This window comes from Ranitomeya variabilis, chromosome 1 (genome assembly GCF_051348905.1).
Source record: "Ranitomeya variabilis isolate aRanVar5 chromosome 1, aRanVar5.hap1, whole genome shotgun sequence".
In the NCBI taxonomy this organism is placed as follows: domain Eukaryota; kingdom Metazoa; phylum Chordata; class Amphibia; order Anura; family Dendrobatidae; genus Ranitomeya; species Ranitomeya variabilis.
Genome location: NC_135232.1, coordinates 391687733 through 391707769, shown reverse-complemented (window position 1 = coordinate 391707769; position 20037 = coordinate 391687733). Strand labels below are relative to the sequence as shown.

Below are 20037 nucleotides of genomic sequence, written 5' to 3'. Positions count from 1 at the left end.
ATATCCTTGCAAGTCTCATGGAGTCTGACTCCACTTTTTGGCCTTCAGTTCACAGATTTTACTACAGTAGTACAACAGGTTACAGATGGATTGAATGCAGCCTAAAATTAGCTGATCCATCTCTCTCTAGTTTGCATAGCCCTTGAATAACATTACAAACCATTATATTTATTCCAGCCATTTCCTAGGAGACATATTGTCTTCTCTCAGTAACTACAGGGGTGGGCATACCATGGGGGGCAACCTACGCAGCCACACAGGGTCCATGAGGCAAGGTGGCCAACTACTACTTCCCAAGCAAGTGGAATTGTGCATTATCAGGAGCTATTGGACTGTAAAGGGCCCATATATCGTACTTGCACAGAGACCCTCTTATGTCTGTGTCCACCCCTGAGTAAGGAAACATTGGATTTATGAAGGTTCTGTCTCAAGCAATGCTCCATGTCTGTAAATGCAATAAATCGCTATATGTATAAAGTTTCTGCTCAACACACAGGTACACGATACTGCTCCCATCTGACAGGTGTTGCTCTGCAACGGTAGCTACTTCTCACATTGCTGGCAGCGAGATTTGGCAACGCCAACATTTCCATTACAGCACCCTCTTCTGGTTAGTTGTTAACTGTTCATCTTTGACTGTTAACTTACGGGAATTACTGTTTTGTACTCAGTCATTTGTCTCCACATTACTAATACTTTCAGCCTCTCGTGAACCTTCTGACTCGGAGGTGGATGCTTGCACGGAAACTTCATAAGTGGGAGGAGGCTCTTCATTCATATAGGTTTCATCCATAACTTCCATAGCGGTCTCAGTGTACAAAGGGGGAGGGATGTTGAAGCTCCATGTGTCCATATTGATATGACACGAAGTGTTAGAATTCTGAGTGATGTCCTGTATTACACTGTCATAAGATGGAGGGTAATAATTAGGCCTGAAAATACAAGAAAAAACAACATGTGAATTAAACAACGGAATACCACAAAGATGTCAATTGATCATTAGAATCTGACATGCTCTTTCTAATGTTACATTGTCCCGGGGCAGGACCCTGTATTGCATTAGTTTTGTGCCAGCAGAATTTTAAAGAATCATTAATATATATATGTGAATTTAGTTGGGTTCATTCACTACAAGATCAGTGCAATTTGACAATCCAGATATATAAGTCCACCCTTCTCCTTTTATGTAAGTATCATTCATTTGAAGAATGTATTGACATGTTATACAAGCAGATTATTTGTTTCCTTTCTTAACTGCACTAAAAAAGTGAGGGGTCCCTATGGGAACTCCACCTTCTGCTATGTAATAAACTCTGAATATATCATTCCATTGGTAGAATTTCTATTTTAATATATTAATTATTTTGCCTTCAATACAAGAAAACATTCAGTTTTGTAAAGCCTGACAAAATTTCAGTATATCATTAATTATCTGATGCCATACATCAGCTTATTTTTTCTTGATTTTTTTCTTTTAAAGGATTATTTTTGGTAACCTAAAAATAAAAATAAAATGAAAATTCAGTGTAATTGGAGTTTTTGCTACATACCTGTCTACAGTTTGAATATGGACTTGTTGTTGGCTATGAATTCGCCGTATAGCATTTTGGAATAGACTTTTGTGGTTGGCCTCGTGATATGTGCTCCAAAAAATGCCAATTAAGAGTAGAACAAATCCTAAGGGCATTAAGGTATATGCCACAACGGTCTCACTTTGACAGTTACAAGAGTAACTTGAGGATACATAGAACGCTCCCAGGCATACTAGAGAAAAGCCAACAATTAGGAAAGAGAATCGAAGCACTGTATACATGCTAGCCTTCATCTTCATGACTGAATGCTATGAAATACCGCTGAGAACGACTACAGATCGCTGTCACTCAGTCGCTTTATATAGTAGTGAGGGAACTGCCCTTTGGACAATGATTGATAAAAGTACAGTAATAGACATAGCATTCATTAACAGAGAGAAGGTAGTAATACATGTGTGATATCCACTAAGGTTAGCTTTTATTCACATTGCTAACAGGCACATTTGCAAAAGCTGTATTTCAAGCTCACACAACTACTCGTTTGAAGAAGAAATGTGTCTGCAATTTACTTGGATTCTCAAGAAATGTTCAAGAACTTTGAAAAATTGGTACGCAGCCTTAGCGGATGAAAAAGGCAGCAATTCCTCCTGGGCACTAGTACCTGATGGTATAAAATGTTCCCTAGCCAAAAAATAAGAAATCTGTAGCATAAATGAAGTGTTAGTGGTCCTGTACCAGATTTTACATTTTCCCACAACCTTCAATACCGCTGGTCATAAGCATTGCACTCCTTTGACTAGACTAGAGACATCTGCCTGCTCGCCCTTGACAGATGATGTCGGGAAGATAAGTCTGATTTTGCACTGTCATTCTTTTTGTTCTCAACCAGATGAGTCACCATCAAGGTTACTGGTCTTCTATCAGAGTAAAAACAGAGCTATTGATAATATATATTTATAGAGGTGTCGGGATAGATGACTGCTGGCTGAATAACTGGTTGAACCACTGTTTGGTTGATTATTTGGTCAATATCTATCTATTGTGTATGGGTCCCTAATAGTGATGAACGGGCAACCCCCACATGTACTTACGCTGGCTATCAGATGTAAATCATTCAGCTGCGGCAAGAAAAACTAAAACTCCGAGCACTAAAAAATACTCGTAGGACCCCCGAGCATGCTCGAGAAATCTCGAGTAACGAGTATATTCGCTCATCACTAGTCCCTAATACTTGGATATCATAATGGTTAATAATGGATAGCTAATACAAAGGACCAATTTTTTATAACTACTTTGGTTTTTCCCAATCAAATACAGAGAACTGAACTGGCTTCCCACCAAGATGAAACTAATGTTTGTGTGTGCACACTGACTTTACATAGGATAATACGATAAAGGTACCTAAAAAAGAAATGAAAGTAATGGAAATAAATAAATTCAACAGTTGGTACTACAAAAACTAAATCATACAAACATGATAAAATGGGCTTTGTTAAAGTAGTTTTAGGGTATAAGGGCGAAATGTACAGTACACCTTGCTCTGAGGTTTGAGAGTGCAGAATATGTAGCTCCACCTGATTATCCTTATCTCCATTTACTGAACAATAAAAAGACAAGCTGAAATAAAAGCAACTAACATATACAGTTGAAACCAGAAGTTTACATACACTATATAAAACAACACATATGCATGTTTTTCTCAATATCTGACTTGAAAATCAGAATAAACCTTTCCTGTTTTAGTTCAATTAGGATTATCATAATTATTAATATTTGCCAACTGTAGATGGAAAACTCAAGCTTTATCTTGTGCAGCAAGTGAGATCAGCCAATACACAAGGTCTTTCAAAGACGATTTGTTATTGAAGACAAGATATGATAAAAAAAAAACTAACGCTACAAGGATATGGCTTTGTTTTTGTCTGTAATGATGAGATTGTAGGCAAAAAAAAATTAATTATCATTCTATATAGCAGAAGGTTCCAAGGATTGCGTAAGCATGAAAAGAAACTGCACAGGTATAAAAGGCCATAAAACACATACGTATAGTTCAAAAGTTTGCTTTAACAGTGAAGGCCATGTTCCTACAGTATACAAACATTGCCAGCTTTTCCTTGTGGGATTTAGTGAACCTAGTCTTTTATATTTTCCTTCTCCATGGAGAACTTAATTGCTTTAGACATATATGGTTGAGCAATACATAGATGCCTCCTGCTTTCTCTTCAATCGTCATTGTAATGTTTGCATTAGATGTGATTTCTATTATTGCTCACTCGTATGGACTATATTTCTGGAATCTTCAAGCTCACGAAATTTCTTATGAAATCTTGACTATAACCTTAGGCTACATTTTACGTCATCACTATGGTATTTGTGGTTAGGATTTCTGGCTGACATGCAGCCAAAAATACAGCAGAAAAAAAGTCAGCACAACTTATCTGCCCAGGTCTCTGAACAAATGCACTCCAGGATGTAGCCAGCCCATATAGCTAAGATGTTGCAAAACACAGGTGCAAAATACTAAATATGTAATAGGGTGCAGGGTGCAGAGTCGAGTATGTCACCACGGAGCAGACAGACCAACCATTGAGGGGAATTTATTAAAAGGAGTAAGATTCTCCTCGCAGGGAGTAAACAGGGGCTTAATAGAGATAAAGCAAACAGTAAACAGTTAAGCGGAATCGAAATGGTAAACGAGTGTTCTGGTAACTTATAAGTCCAGGGAGGTCCTGACTGGAGAGTCCTTATTCCAACGTGGGTACAGACACCAGCAGCGCTTGAAGATCCTGAAGTCTCTCCACTGTCTCCTGGGAACTGGAGACTCTGGGATTAAGTTTTTGCAGTCTTTTCTCCCAGTTAAGCTGGAAGCAGGAAGTAACACAGCCACTCTGCTGCAGAGTCTCTGTATATTAGCCTGGCAGTCTCTTTCTGCAGTAGCAATGCTACACACACATTGAGCAGTTTACTTGTCACACTCATGGGTCCTGGCTTGTCACTGTGGTCACCGGGCCTGCGTGCTCAGGTCACTGTCAGGGGATACGTCTTCTCTGATTACGGAGGCTTCCAAGTCCACACTCTCACATCCAGCCTTCACTACGGCTGGTATCTCAGCCTCAGTGCCCTTACTGGGAGCACTCTCTTTTGGGGAGCACGGTGCTGCAGCCTGCTCTCTCTCTGGTGCGCTGTCCCCTCTGTCCCGCGCACTCTGCTCTCCCGCTCTTTTCTGACCACACCCCTCTCTCTTCCTCTCTGCCCCCAGCAGTCACATGGTCCTTTCTGTCCAGGGCAGAAAGTCTTCCCCCTAACAACCCAGCTGTCTGACTAAGTGGTTCCAGGTAAGGAGTCACGTCTATGTCTGTCTGGGGGGCGCTTCAGTCTGGATCGTCGACCTCAGCGGACGACATCTCTTATCTGCAGTTGCTCTTCACTCCAGGATACGGCATTACACTCTGGGGTCACCACTGAAGCCTTCTTCATGCTACGCACCTCTCCGCTATCTCTTTCTGGCTGCTTCTGCACGTTACCACGGGGTATACCGCTGGTCCCCAAAACAGCAGTCAGGGCTTTCCCCAGACTCTCAATCTCTTCCCAGATTCTTCTTATCTTCAACCGGGATTCTCGGGTCCATGTCATCTCCTCTTCATTCTGACTGGGTGCTCCACAATTGTAGCATGTCGGCAGTCTTCTTCGCCGAGCGGCACTAGTTTCACTTTGGGGGGCGGTCTCTTTTTCTCGCAGCGGAGGGCTGTACTCTGCAGCAGGGTTCTTCTTATATTCAGCCACTTCCTCACGGACCTGCTTAACCTCCTTCTTCAAGTCTTGCACCCATTGAGGGACGGTTACCTCTCCACTCCATACCTTCACCACTGGCACTACCACCCCTTGCTTTTGTTCGCGCGTGCGTGCCTGACTCCCGACCTCAGAGAAAGTCATATCTGGCTTTACGCGCATGCGCTCTCGCAGGGCCTGTTTCATCAACACATCTCGCAAGCCTGTCACCAGTTGGTCTCGCAGTACAATGTCAATTGCCCCCACACCTACGCCGTCTTTCTGTATGAAGCTCCTGCAGGGCATTCATATATTGCGTCACACTCTCCCCATCTCTTTGTACCTGGCAAAACAGTCGCATGAGCAGCCTCCCTACATCAGTGGGGTCCCCATGCACCTCCTCGAGTATACGTAATACTTTGTCCAGGGTATCTCTCGCCAGGGGGGTCTGAGCAAAACAGAGTCCCGTGCATCCCCCTCTAGGGCCATCACAGCTATTTACACCTGCAGAGCCGGCATCATAGGATGCATGCGCATCATCCCTCGGATGCGCTCCATCCAACTCCACAACATGACATCGCTCCCCGAGAATTTTGGCAGGTTAACTAACATGGCTCCCAGGGAGATGCTAGACCTGGGGCCTCCCCCAACTGCTTGGTCTGCCCTTACCATGTGACATCCTGCCGACTACGCCAAGTGTAATAAGGTGCAGGGTCGAGTATGTCACCACAGAACAGACAGACCAACTGTTGAGGGGAATTTATTAACAGGAGTAAGATTCTCATCGCAGGGAGTAAACGAGGGGTTCATAGAGATAAAGCAAACAGTAAACAGTTAAGCGGAATCGAAATGGTTAATGAGTGTTCTTGTAACTTATCAGTCCAGGGAGGTCCTTATTCCAAAGTGGGTACAGTCACCAGCAGCGCTTGAGATCCTGAATAGTGTTGAGCATTCCGATACCGCAAGTATCGGGTATCGGCCGATACTTGCGGTATCGGAATTCCAATACCGGTATTCCGATACTTGCCGCGTATCGGATACCGGAATCGGAAGTTCCCAGATTCAAAATGCACAAATTCATCCAATGAGAATGATTCCAAGTGTGGGCACATCCTGTTCAGCATGGAGGGCATGAAACTACTGGCATGGCTGTGATTGGCTGCTGAAATGATGTCATGATGCAGTTTAAAAGTCGCTGGCGCCATTTTGCGATCACTCTGCTGTGAATTCAGTTAGTGACAGGACGCTGTTTGCTGACTGAGGGCAAGTTTAGAGATAGCGATTTGCTTCTTTGTGCTTTCCAAAGGCTAATTTAGCAACCGCTGTGTTCACCTACTATTCACCTTGCTTTTGCCTTGTAGCGCTGTTTTCACAGCGATCTGCAAGGTCTGTGTGTGTGAGTGTGTGAGTGCAGCCCACTCTCTAGTCTGAGTGCAGCCACATAGGCCATCCATAGCTGGTTGTATTCAGTTCAGGGAGGGTGGTTCATTGCCTCATACTGTTCTTTTTTTTTTTTTTTTCCCAAGTAGTGTAGTCTGCTGCTAATTTTTTCAAAAAAATTCTATTAGTGTCTTTCCACCCGTCTCCAGCTAATTTGTGGAAAAACACTACATAGGATAACGTAGAGGAGGGTTTTTGGGCCTTGCAGCGCCGTTTACGGCTGTCTGCACGGTCTCCGTGTGACTGCAGCTCGCCCTGTAGTCTGTGAGCAGCCATAGCCTGGTTGTCTCCAGCTCAGGGTTCTTCACTGCGTCATACCGCCAAATCAATTTTCATTTTGTTTTAAGTAGTGCAGGCTGCTGCACATTTTTTCAAAAAATTCCTATTAGTGTCTTTCCACCCATCTCCAGCTAACTTGTGGAAAAACACTACATAGGATAACGTAGAGGAGGGTTTTTGGGCCTTGCAGCGCCGTTTACGTCTGTCTGCACGGTCTCCGTGTGACTGCAGCTCTATCTGTTGTCAGTTCAGCCCCCAAAAAATAAATAAATAATAAAGTTCACCAAACACACCAGTGACACCACTTTACATTTGTGTAGGCCACATTAGCTCATATTAAAGTCTAGTCCACACTTTAGAAAATTAGTGTTTCTTACACCTGTTAGGAGGAGTTGTTCAGGAATAAGCACACAAATCCGTTAGTACTTTTCTGCTTATCTTTATCAGTCAACCAAGATGAAGAAGGCAGTGAGTAAGGCACGTGGGCGTGGGCGTGGGCGCGGAGCAGGGAGGGGACGTGGGGATTCTGTGCCTGCTGCGGGCACCGGTGACTCATCAGCACCCACTTTCACAAGGGAACAGTCATTCATGCGCAGCTTTGTCGCAGAGCGCCGTACACCGCTGCTGCGTGAAGAACAAATTGAAGCCGTTGTCGGATGGATGGCAGCTAATGCATCAACTTCAATTAGTGCCACATCCTCTCAGACACAGAGCACTGGAGAGCAGCCATCTGTCTCTTCACCACCTGCCAAATTGCCCAGGCAGACAGAGAGCCCAGGACAGGAGCCGTCTCTACTTCTGTTCTCTGAATCTCTTGGCTTGGAAACAGGGGGCCAGCCAAGCAGCATTGGAGAAATGGAAGAAGAGGCAGGGTGCAGTGATGCCCAACAGCTTTTTCTCTCTTCCTCTGAAGACACGGGTGGGCCAGTGGCTCCGTTCACCACATCGCAGGCCGCATCAGCTGATGATGACACTCAGGTGCCACTTACTGGTGCGTGCTCTGCTGCTGAGACTACCCAGGAGGAGCAGTTGGGGGCAGAGGGTAGTCTAGATGATGAGGTCCTTGACCCATCTTGGCGTGAGGGACAGGAAGGTGGTGGGAGCAGCTCTGAGGAAGAGATTCCCCGTACGGCCCAAAGAGGGAGAGGGAGGGGGAAGACTGCGGATCCTGCAGCCTCCGCTTTGGCACCCGTTAGGAGCATGTCTCTTCCAAAAGCCAAAAAGGGCGCTCCCAAGACTTGCAGTGCCTGGTCCTTTTTTGACACAGTTGCAGCTGACATTTGCTATGTCAAATGCAAGGTGTGTCATCACAAAGTCAAAAGAGGTCGAAATGTCAGCAACCTCAATACCTCCAACATGTGGAAACATGTGCGCACCAGGCACCCGGCGGAGTTAGAGAAACACACTGAAGAGCTAGGCCAACCAACAGCGGCAGCTACCACCTCTTCAGCTCGTGTTGCCTCTTCCTCCAGCTCACACGCAGCTGGTTCGGCTTCCTCCCAGGATCGCCGTGGAAGAACCTCTGGCCCTGTTGTCCAGAGACCCGCTGTAATTCCACCCGCAGCACCACTTTCCCAGTCATCCACACACTCCCAGCCCAGTCTACAGCCATCAGTAGTACAGGCATGGGAGAAAAGGCGGCCTTTCTCGTCAAACCACCCACGAGCACAGGCTCTGACTGCAGGCATTGCCAAACTTCTGTCACTGGAAATGCTGTCATTCAGGCTGGTGGAGACTGACAGCTTCCGTGACTTGATGTCATTGGCAGTCCCACAGTACAATGTGCCCAGCCGCTTTTACTTCAGCAGGCAAGCCATCCCTGCCCTGCACAAGCATGTGGAGGGACACATAAAACACGCGCTACTGAACGCCGTCAGTAGCAAGGTCCACCTCACCACCGATGCGTGGACCAGTCAACATGGACAGGGGCGATACCTTTCCCTCACTGCCCATTGGGTTAATGTCGTTGAGCCGGGTACAGACCGTGCAAGTGGCGCAGGACGTGTCCTGCCCACTCCAAGGATTGCAGGAATCCATTCTGTACGCATTGACTCCTCCTCCTACACCAGTTCCTCAGAATCATCGCTGCAGGAGCCGTCACAGTCCACCTCCACATGGACCCGTGATGAACGTGTACCTGTTACGACCGACATGAGCACAGCCGTGGCCAAACGTCAACAGGCCGTCTTGAAATTAATTTATTTGGGGAATCAAAGCCACACAGCGCAGGAGCTCTGGAATGCCATCAAGCAGGAGAGCGATGTGTGGTTTGTGCCAGCGAATCTCCAGCCAGGCATGGTAGTGTGTGATAATGGCCGAAATCTGGTGGCAGCTCTGGGCCTCGGCAACCTCACTCACATCCCATGTCTGGCACATGTGCTCAATTTGGTCATGCAGAGTTTTCTGAGGGACTATCCGGATCTTGATGCACTGCTGCACAAGGTCCGCCTAGAGTGTGCTCACTTGCGGCGTTCCAGCACGGCAAAAGCGCGCATTGCGGCTCTGCAGCGCCGACACCGCCTGCCGGAACATCGCATCATATGTGACCTACCTACCAGGTGGAATTCCACGTTACATATGTTGGAGCGGTTGTGTGAGCAGCAGCAAGCTGTAATGGAGTACCAGCTGCTTCAGGCGCAAAGAAGTCGCAGTCAGCGCCGTACAGACTTCACAACCACAGAGTGGGCCACTATGAATGACGTCTGCCAGGTTTTGCGTCCCTTTGATTATTCCACGCGGATGGCGAGTGCAGATGATGCACTAGTCAGCATGACTGTCCCCCTTATCTGCCTGCTTGAAAAATCACTGCAAGCGCTAAGGGATGATGTTGTGGAAGAGGTGGAGGATGAGGATTCAGCATTTCCATCATCTTCTGGACAGTCAGCGCCACGTGGTTCCTCACAAACGCGTAGGCAGGGGACAGTTTGTGAGGAGGATGAGGAGGAGTCAATGGAGGAGGAAGACATCCGTCCAGAGGAGGGAGTTACGCAATTGTCCAGTACTCAGTGTGTACAGCGAGGGTGGGGTGATGACGAGCGGGCAGAGATCACGCCTCCAGCAGGGGACAGCGTTTCTTGGGCAGTTGGCAGTCTGCAGCACATGGTGGATTACATGCTGCAGTGCCTGAGAAACGACCGCCGCATCGCCCACATTCTCAACATGTCTGATTATTGGGTGTTCACCCTCCTCGATCCTCGCTACCGGGACAACGTAGAAAGCCTCATCACACCGTTGAATCGGGAGCGAAAAATGCGGGAGTACCAAGACACACTGGTGAATTCCATCATCTTCTCCATTCCAACTGAGAGAAGTGCTGCTAGTGCATTCCAAAGCAGCTCAGTGCATCCAGACAGTGGTGGAGGCTCTACACAAAGAGGGAGCAGAAGCAGTGCCTCTGCCCAAGGCAAGACCAGTATGGCCCAACTGTGGCACAGTTTTCTGTGCCCGCCACAAAAGTCTACACCATCACAGACGGCTCCAGTCAGCAGGAGGCAACGGTTCCGTCAGATGGTGACAGACTACATGTCTTGCCCTCTTGCTGTACTCCCAGACGGCTCTTCCCCTTTCAAGTTTTGGGTCTCAAAGCTGGATACATGGCCAGAGCTAAGCCAGTATGCATTGGAGGTGCTGTCTTGCCCTACGGCCAGTGTATTATCGGAACGTGTCTTTAGTGCTGCAGGTGGTGTACTAACTGACCGTCGCATGCGACTATCCTCCGATAACGTTGACCGGCTTACTTTCCTGAAAATGAACAAGGCCTGGATCTCGCAGGAATTGCCACTCCTCTTCCTGATTAAATAATTAGGTGACTGTCTACAGTATCCAGGTCTCCTGTTGTGTTCATCTTTCTACCACCTGAACTTAAATTCCTGGGCTCCAACACCGCCAGTTGAGGCTCAGAAGTGCCGTCTGCACAGTCAAAACATATGACCCAGTGTTATTGGGTTTCAGTAACGTCAGCTGATCCCCAGCTGTGTAGCCGGCAATGTGTCCTGCGACCGCCACGCTGACACAACAACTGAAATGTAAGGGAACCTGTCCCCCCCCCCCCAAGGCGTTTGTTACTGAAAGAGCCACCTTGTACAGCAGTAATGCTGCACAAGGAAAAGGTAGCTATTTTTGTTTAGCTCCTTGCACACGCAGAGCTTAACACTTATAAAATGTGTCCACTGATACCGTAAAACCGTCCCGGAGGTGGGACTTTCCTTCGTAATATGACGCAGCACAGCCGTCATTCCTACCCCCTTGGCGCCGTGCCCCGGCTCCTCAGCGTTGTTTGATTCCGTCACGGAGCCTGCGCTGTTATGTTATCCCTTGGCCAGGCACACTTAGCGCTGCCCGTCTTCTGACATCATTTGGTGTCAGGATGGCTGCGCCTGTGCGGCCGCGCTGGCCGAGAGCCCGCCTCGCAGTGTCTTCTGATTTAATCCCACTTGGGGCCTGAGATCCATGGACATGCGCAGTGCATATCTGAACCTCCACCTCTCACTCATCTCCCTACGGCTTCTTCAGACTGTGCGGTGTTAGCTGGTCCCTAATAGCATGCCACGGCCGTGACACCGCACAGTCTTAAGAAGCCGTAGGGAGGGGAGTGAGAGGCGAGGATATGCACTGCACATGGCCACGGATCCCAGGCCCGCGGTGGGATTACATTAGATGACACTGCGAGGCGGGCTCTCGGCCAGCGCGGCCGCACAGGCGCAGCCAGCCTGACACCAAATGATGTCAGAAGATGGGCAGCGCTAAGTGTGCCTGGCCAAGGGATAACATAACAGCGCAGGCTCCGGGACGGAATCAAACAACGCTGAGGAGCCGGGGAACGGCGCCAAGGAGGTAGGAATGACAGCTGTGCTGCGTCATATTACGAAGGAAAGTCCCACCTCCGGGACGGTCACACGGTATCAGGGGACACATTTTATAAGTGTTTAGTTCTGTGTTTGCAAGGAGCATCATGAAAAGAGCCACCTTTTCCTTTTGCATCTTTTTTGCTGCACAAGCTGGCTCTTTCAGCTACAAACGCCTTGGGGGGGGTTAAAGGTTCCCTTTCGACTTTCTCCAATCAGGCTTCGGCCTACATTGTGTTCCTCTGCTTCTCCTCCTGTCCCTGGGCTCCAACACCGCTAGTTGCCGTCCAGTAGTGCTGTTCGCACAGTCAACAGTCCCTCCTCTGTTATTGGGGTTCAGTAACGTCAGCTGTTCCCCTGCTGTGTGTGTGGCAATCCCTCCTATCTCCTCCACCTCCCCCTCCTGTCCCTGGGCTCCAACACCGCTAGTTGCCGTCCAGTAGTGCTGTTCGCACAGTCAACAGTCCCTCCTCTGTTATTGGGGTTCAGTAACGTCAGCTGTTCCCCTGCTGTGTGTGTGGCAATCCCTCCTATCTCCTCCACCTCCACCTCCCCCTCCTTTCCCTGGGCTCCAACACCGCTAGTTGTTGCCTGGTAGTGCTGTACGCACAGTCAACAGTCCCTCCTCTGTTATTGGGGTTCAGTAACGTCAGCTGTTCCCCTGCTGTATGTGTGGCAATCCCTCCTATCTCCTCCACCTCCCCCTCCTGTCCCTGGGCTCCAACATCGCTAGTTGCCATCCAGTAGTGCTGTACGCACAGTCAACAGTCCCTCCTCTGTTATTGGGGTTCAGTAACGTCAGCTGTTCCCCTGCTGTGTGTGTGGCAATCCCTCCTATCTCCTCCACCTCCCCCTCCTTTCCCTGGGCTCCAACACCGCTAGTTGTTGCCTGGTAGTGCTGTACGCACAGTCAACAGTCCCTCCTCTGTTATTGGGGTTCAGTAACGTCAGCTGTTCCCCTGCTGTTTGTGTGGCAATCCCTCCTATCTCCTCCACCTCCACCTCCCCCTCCTTTCCCTGGGCTCCAACACCGCTAGTTGCCGTCCAGAAGTGCTGTCCGCACAGTCCCAACAGTCCCTCCTCTGTTATTGGGGTTCAGTAACGTCAGCTGTTCCCCTGCTGTGTGTGTGGCAATCCCTCCTATCTCCTCCACCTCCCCCTCCTGTCCCTGGGCTCCAACACTGCTAGTTGCCGTCCAGTAGTGCTGTACGCACAGTCAACAGTCCCTCCTCTGTTATTGGGGTTCAGTAACGTCAGCTGTTCCCCTGCTGTGTGTGTGGCAATCCCTCCTATCTCCTCCACCTCCACCTCCCCCTCCTTTCCCTGGGCTCCAACACCGCTAGTTGCCGTCCAGAAGTGCTGTCCGCACAGTCCCAACAGTCCCTCCTCTGTTATTGGGGTTCAGTAACGTCAGCTGTTCCCCTGCTGTGTGTGTGGCAATCCCTCCTATCTCCTCCACCTCCCCCTCCAGTCCCTGGGCTCCAACACCGCTAGTTGCCGTCCAGTAGTGCTGTACGCACAGTCAACAGTCCCTCCTCTGTTATTGGGGTTCAGTAATGTCAGCTGTTCCCCTGCTGTGTGTGTGGCAATCCCTCCTATCTCCTCCACCTCCACCTCCCCCTCCTTTCCCTGGGCTCCAACACCGCTAGTTGTTGCCTGGTAGTGCTGTACGCACAGTCAACAGTCCCTCCTCTGTTATTGGGTTCAGTAACGTCAGCTGTTCCCCTGCTGTGTGTGTGGCAATCCCTCCTATCTCCTCCACCTCCCTCTCCTGTCCCTGGGCTCCAACACCGCTAGTTGCCGTCCAGTAGTGCTGTCCGCACAGGCAACAGTCCCTCCTCTGTTATTGGGGTTCAGTAACGTCAGCTGTTCCCCTGCTGTGTGTGTGGCAATCCCTCCTATCTCCTCCACCTCCACCTCCTTTCCCTGGGCTCCAACACCGCTAGTTGCCGTCCAGAAGTGCTGTCCGCACAGTCCCAACAGTCCCTCCTCTGTTATTGGGGTTCAGTAACGTCAGCTGTTCCCCTGCTGTGTGTGTGGCAATCCCTCCTATCTCCTCCACCTCCCCCTCCTGTCCCTGGGCTCCAACACCGCTAGTTGCCGTCCAGTAGTGCTGTCCGCACAGTCAACAGTCCCTCCTCTGTTATTGGGGTTCAGTAACGTCAGCTGTTCCCCTGCTGTGTGTGTGGCAATCCCTCCTATCTCCTCCACCTCCACCTCCCCCTCCTTTCCCTGGGCTCCAACACCGCTAGTTGCCGTCCAGAAGTGCTGTCCGCACAGTCCCAACAGTCCCTCCTCTGTTATTGGGGTTCAGTAACATCAGCTGTTCCCCTGCTGTGTGTGTGGCAATCCCTCCTATCTCCTCCACCTCCCCCTCCTGTCCCTGGGCTCCAACACCGCTAGTTGCCATCCAGTAGTGCTGTACGCACAGTCAACAGTCCCTCCTCTGTTATTGGGGTTCAGTAACGTCAGCTGTTCCCCTGCTGTGTGTGTGGCAATCCCTCCTATCTCCTCCACCTCCACCTCCCCCTCCTTTCCCTGGGCTCCAACACCGCTAGTTGTTGCCTGGTAGTGCTGTACGCACAGTCAACAGTCCCTCCTCTGTTATTGGGGTTCAGTAACGTCAGCTGTTCCCCTGCTGTGTGTGTGGCAATCCCTCCTATTTCCTCCACCTCCCCCTCCTGTCCCTGGGCTCCAACACCGCTAGTTGCCGTCCAGAAGTGCTGTCCGCACAGAGCCAAACACCTCGCCAATGTGTTAGTGGGGTTCAGCACCGCCAGCTGTTCCCCTGCTGTGTATACGGCAACGTGTACTGCGACCGCCACGCAGGCACAACAAGTTAAATTTAAGGGAACCTGTCCCCCCCCCCAGGCGTTTGTTACTGAAGGAGCCACCTTGTGCAGCAGTAATGATGCAAAGGGAAAAAGTGCCTCTTTTCGTGGTGCTCCTTGCACATGCTGAACCTAACACTTATGAAAAGTGTCCCCTCCTACCGTGATACCGTCCGGTTGGTGGAACTTTCCTTTGTGATGTGACGCAGCACAGCCGTCATTCTTATCCCCTTGGCGCCGTGCACCGCCTCCTCAGCGTTGTTTGAATCAGTCCCGGAGCCTGCGCTGTTAGGTTAGCCCTTGGCCATGCACACATTTTGCGCTGCCCGTCTTCTGACATCATTTGGTGTCAGGCTGGCTGCGCCTGTGCGGCCGCGCTGGCCGAGATCCCGCCTCGTACTGTCTTCTGATTTAATCCCACTGGGGGCCTGAGATCCATGGACATGCGTAGTGCATATCTGAACCTCCACCTCTCAATCATCTCCCTACGGCTTCTTCAAACTGTGCGGTGTCAGCTGGTCCCTAATAGCATGCCACGGCCGTGACACCGCACAGTCTGAAGAAGCCGTAGGGAGGGGAGTGAGAGGCGAGGATATGCACTGCACATGGCCACGGATCTCAGGCCCCCAGTGGGATTAAATCAGAAGACAGTACGAGGCGGGATCTCGGCCAGCGCGGCCGCACAGGCGCAGCCAGCCTGACACCAAATGATGTCAGAAGACGGGCAGCGCAAAATGTGTGCATGGCCAAGGGCTAACCTAACAGCGCAGGCTCCGGGACTGATTCAAACAACGCTGAGGAGGTGGCGCACGGCGCCAAGGGGGTAAGGATGACGGCTGTGCTGCGTCACATCACAAAGGAAAGTTCCACCTACCGGACGGTATCACGGTAGGAGGGGACACTTTTCATAAGTGTTAGGTTCAGCATGTGCAAGGACCATAATTAAAAGAGCTAAGTTTACCTTTTCCAGCATTAGTGCTGTACACGATGGCTCTTTCAGCTACAAACGCCTGGGGGGGGGTTAAAGTTTCCCTTTCAACTTGCTCCAGTGCAGGCTTCGGCCTACACTCTGCTCCCTCTCCTCCTCCTGCTGACCCTGGGCTCTAACACCGCCAGTTGGGGCCCAGATGTGCTAGCTGCACAGAGCCAAACACCAGCCAATGTGTCAGTGGGGTTCAGCACCGCCAGCTGTTCCCCTGCTGTGTAGCCGGCAACGTGTCCTGCAACAGCCACGCAGACACAAGAACTGAAATTGAAGGAAACCTGTCCCCTCTCCCCCAGGCGTTTTTACGTTTTACAGCCACCTTGTACGACAGTAATGCTGCATGTGTGCAAGGTGGCTCAGAAACTTATTCTCCTTGCCCATGTTGAAGTGAACAGTGAACACGTCTAAAAATGAGTCCTCTGCGACCATTAAAACGTCCTTCAGGTGTGATTTTCCTTTGTATTGACACGTAACAAGCTCCTTGGTAGCGCTGCCCGTCTTCTGGCATCATTGTTTGGCTGCCTGCGCCTCTGCGGCCGCCTTGCCCCACACAACGCCCCTCGGTGTCTTATTTATTGGGACTGCGAGGGTGTGATTGATGGGCATGAACGGTGCATTTCTTCGCCTGTCCCTCATCTCCTTCCGCCTTCTTCGGACTGTGCGTCTTCATGGCCGTGGCATGCGATAAGGGATCAGCTGACGCCGCATAGTCTGAAGCGGGTGTAAGAACCCAAGCGAGAGGCGAACATATGTACTGCGCCAGGCCATGAATCCCAGCCCCGCAGTGTTTTAACAATGTTAAGACACTGGGGGGCTGGGATTCATGGTCATCGCAAACCGCAACGGCCGACATAACATGATGTCAGAGGATGGGCAGCGCTAACAGCGCAAGGCCAAGGGATAACACAAAAGCGCAGACTCCTGTGCAACAAATAACGATGCTCAGGAGGCCGCGCAAAGCACCAAGGTGGCATTTTTGCCAGCTGTACTGCGTCTCTTTACGAAGGGAACTCACGCCTCAAAATCAGTTTGACTGTGTAAGGGCATAAATGTTATACGTGTTCCTTTCAGCGTGTGCAAGGAGCAAAATTAAAAGAGCAACCTTTGACTTGTGCAGCACTACTGCTGCATAAGCTGTGGCTCTTCTACTTTGTAACCCCTGAGGGGGGGTTAAAGGTTACTTTTGAAATTGGTTCTATTAGGCTTCGGCCTACACTCTGCTCCCCCTGCAGAGCCCGGGCTCCAACACCGCCAGTTGGGGCCCGGTACTGCTAGCTGCACAGAGCCAAACACCAGCCAATGTGTCAGTGGGGTTCAGCACCGCCAGCTGTTCCCCTGCTGTGCAGCCGGCAACGTGTCCTGCAACAGCCACGCAGGCACAACAGACCCAAAGCTGCCGCCAGTGCAGGCTTCGGCCTACACTCTGCTCCATCTCCTCCTCCTGCTGACCCTGGGCTCTAACACCGCCAGTTGGGGCCCGGTACTGCTAGCTGCACAGAGAAAAACACCAGCCAATGTGTCAGTGGGGTTCAGCACCGCCAGCTGTTCCCCTGCTGTGTAGCCGGCATCGTGTCCTGCAAAAGCCACGCAGACACAAGAACTGAAATTGAAGGGAACCTGTCCCCCCTCCCCCAGGCGTTTGTACGTTTTACAGCCACCTTGTACAGCGGTAATGCTGCATGTGTGCAAGGTGGCTCATAAACGTATTCTCCTCGCCCATGTGGAACTGAAAACACGTCTAAAATGTGTCCTCTGTGTGACCATTTAACCGTCCCGGTGGTGTGACTTTCCTTTGTAATGACACGCTGCAACCCCCTTGGTAGCGCTGCCCGTCTTCTGGCATCATTGTTTGGCTGCCTGCGCCTCTGCGGCCGCCCTGACCCACACAACGCCCCTCGGTGTCTTATTTATTGGGACTGCGAGGGTGTGATTGATGGGCATGAGCAGTGCATCAGTTCGCCTGTCCCTCATCTCCTTCCGCCTTCTTCAGACTGTGCGGCTTCATGGCCGTGGCATGCGATAAGGGATCAGCTGACGCCGCACAGTCTGAAGCGGGTGTAAGGACCCGAGTGTGAGAGGCGAACATATGTGCTGCGCCAGGCCATGAATCCCAGACCCGCAGTGTTTTAACAATGTTAAGACACTGCGGGGCTGGGATTCATGGTCATCGCGAACCGCACTGGCCGACATTAAATGATGTCAGAAGATGGGCAGCGCTAACAGCGCTAGGCCAGGGGATAACACGACAGCGCAGACTCCTGTACAGCAAATAACAACGCTCAGGAGGCTGCACCCAGCACCAAGGTGGGATTCTTGACATCTGTGCTGCGTCTCATCACGAAGGGAACTCGCGCCTCCAACACAGTTTGACTGTATAAAGGGCTAAATGTTATACGTGTTTCATTCAGCGTGTGCAAGGAGAAAAATTAAAAGAGCAACCTTTGACTTGTGCAGCACTACTGCTGCATAAGCTGTGGCTCTTCTACTTTGTAACACCTGAGGGGGGGTTAAAGGTTACCTTTGAAATTGGTTCTATTAGGCTTCGGCCTACACTCTGCTCCCCCTGCAGAGCCCGGGCTCCAACACCGCCAGTTGGGGCCCGGTACTGCTAGCTGCACAGAGTCAAACACCAGCCAATGTGTCAGTGGGGTTCAGCACCGCCAGCTGTTCCCCTGCTGTGCAGCCGGCAACGTGTCCTGCAACAGCCACGCAGGCACAACAGACCCAAAGCTGCCGCCAGTGCAGGCTTCGGCCTACACTCTGCTCCATCTCCTCCTCCTGCTGACCCTGGGCTCTAACACCGCCAGTTGGGGCCCGGTACTGCTAGCTGCACAGAGAAAAACACCAGCCAATGTGTCAGTGGGGTTCAGCACCGCCAGCTGTTCCCCTGCTGTGTAGCCGGCATCGTGTCCTGCAAAAGCCACGCAGACACAAGAACTGAAATTGAAGGGAACCTGTCCCCCCTCCCCCAGGCGTTTGTACGTTTTACAGCCACCTTGTACAGCGGTAATGCTGCATGTGTGCAAGGTGGCTCATAAACGTATTCTCCTCGCCCATGTGGAACTGAAAACACGTCTAAAATGTGTCCTCTGTGTGACCATTTAACCGTCCCGGTGGTGTGACTTTCCTTTGTAATGACACGCTGCAACCCCCTTGGTAGCGCTGCCCGTTTTCTGGCATCATTGTTTGGCTGCCTGCGCCTCTGCGGCCGCCCTGACCCACACAACGCCCCTCGGTGTCTTATTTATTGGGACTGCGAGGGTGTGATTGATGGGCATGAGCAGTGCATCAGTTCGCCTGTCCCTCATCTCCTTCCGCCATCTTCAGACTGTGCGGCTTCATGGCCGTGGCATGCGATAAGGGATTAGCTGACGCCGCACAGTCTGAAGCGGGTGTAAGGACCCGAGTGTGAGAGGCGAACATATGTGCTGCGCCAGGCCATGAATCCCAGACCCGCAGTGTTTTAACAATGTTAAGACACTGCGGGGCTGTGATTCATGGTCATCGCGAACCGCACCGGTCGACATTAAATGATGTCAGAAGATGGGCAGCGCTAACAGCGCTAGGCCAGGGGATAACACGACAGCGCAGACTCCTGTACAGCAAATAACAACGCTCAGGAGGCTGCACCCAGCACCAAGGTGGGATTCTTGACATCTGTGCTGCGTCTCATCACGAAGGGAACTCGCGCCTCCAAAACAGTTTGACTGTATAAAGGGCTAAATGTTATATGTGTTTCATTCAGCGTGTGCAAGGAGAAAAATTAAAAGAGCAACCTTTGACTTGTGCAGCACTACTGCTGCATAAGCTGTGGCTCTTCTACTTTGTAACACCTGAGGGGGGGTTAAAGGTTACCTTTGAAATTGGTTCTATTAGGCTTCGGCCTACACTCTGCTCCCCCTGCAGAGCCCGGGCTCCAACACCGCCAGTTGGGGCCCGGTACTGCTAGCTGCACAGAGCCAAACACCAGCCAATGTGTCAGTGGGGTTCAGCACCGCCAGCTGTTCCCCTGCTGTGCAGCCAGCAACGTGTCCTGCAACAGCCACGCAGGCACAACAGACCCAAAGCTGCCGCCAGTGCAGGCTTCGGCCTACACTCTGCTCCATCTCCTCCTCCTGCTGACCCTGGGCTCTAACACCGCCAGTTGGGGCTCTAGGAAGACAAGCTTGAATAGGTCCCCATCCTGGTTCCAGCACCGTCAGCTGGTTCCGGGCAGAGCCTTTGGCTTAGGTGCCTCCCTCTGGGTATCCGAGTTCCACCAACGTCAGGTGGTCCTTGGTAGTGCTTTCAGGCACGGGTACCTCCTGCTTAGTAACCGGGTTCCAGTAACGTCAGCTGGTCCTCGGTAGTTCCATTGG

The 20037-nt window shown here is 50.8% G+C and overlaps 1 protein-coding gene across 1 annotated transcript; it reads right to left on the bottom strand.

Moving 5' to 3' along the window:
• Nucleotides 1–529: 529 nt before the first annotated feature.
• On the bottom strand, nt 530–1849 carry TMEM252 (transmembrane protein 252). Its single transcript, XM_077249086.1, has 2 exons — nt 1551–1849; nt 530–932 (listed from the first exon to the last, which is right to left on the bottom strand). The coding sequence occupies exons 1-2, from the start codon at nt 1829–1831 to the stop codon at nt 668–670; spliced, it is 546 nt and encodes a 181-aa protein (XP_077105201.1). The 5' UTR covers nt 1832–1849; the 3' UTR covers nt 530–667.
• Nucleotides 1850–20037: the final 18188 nt, after the last annotated feature.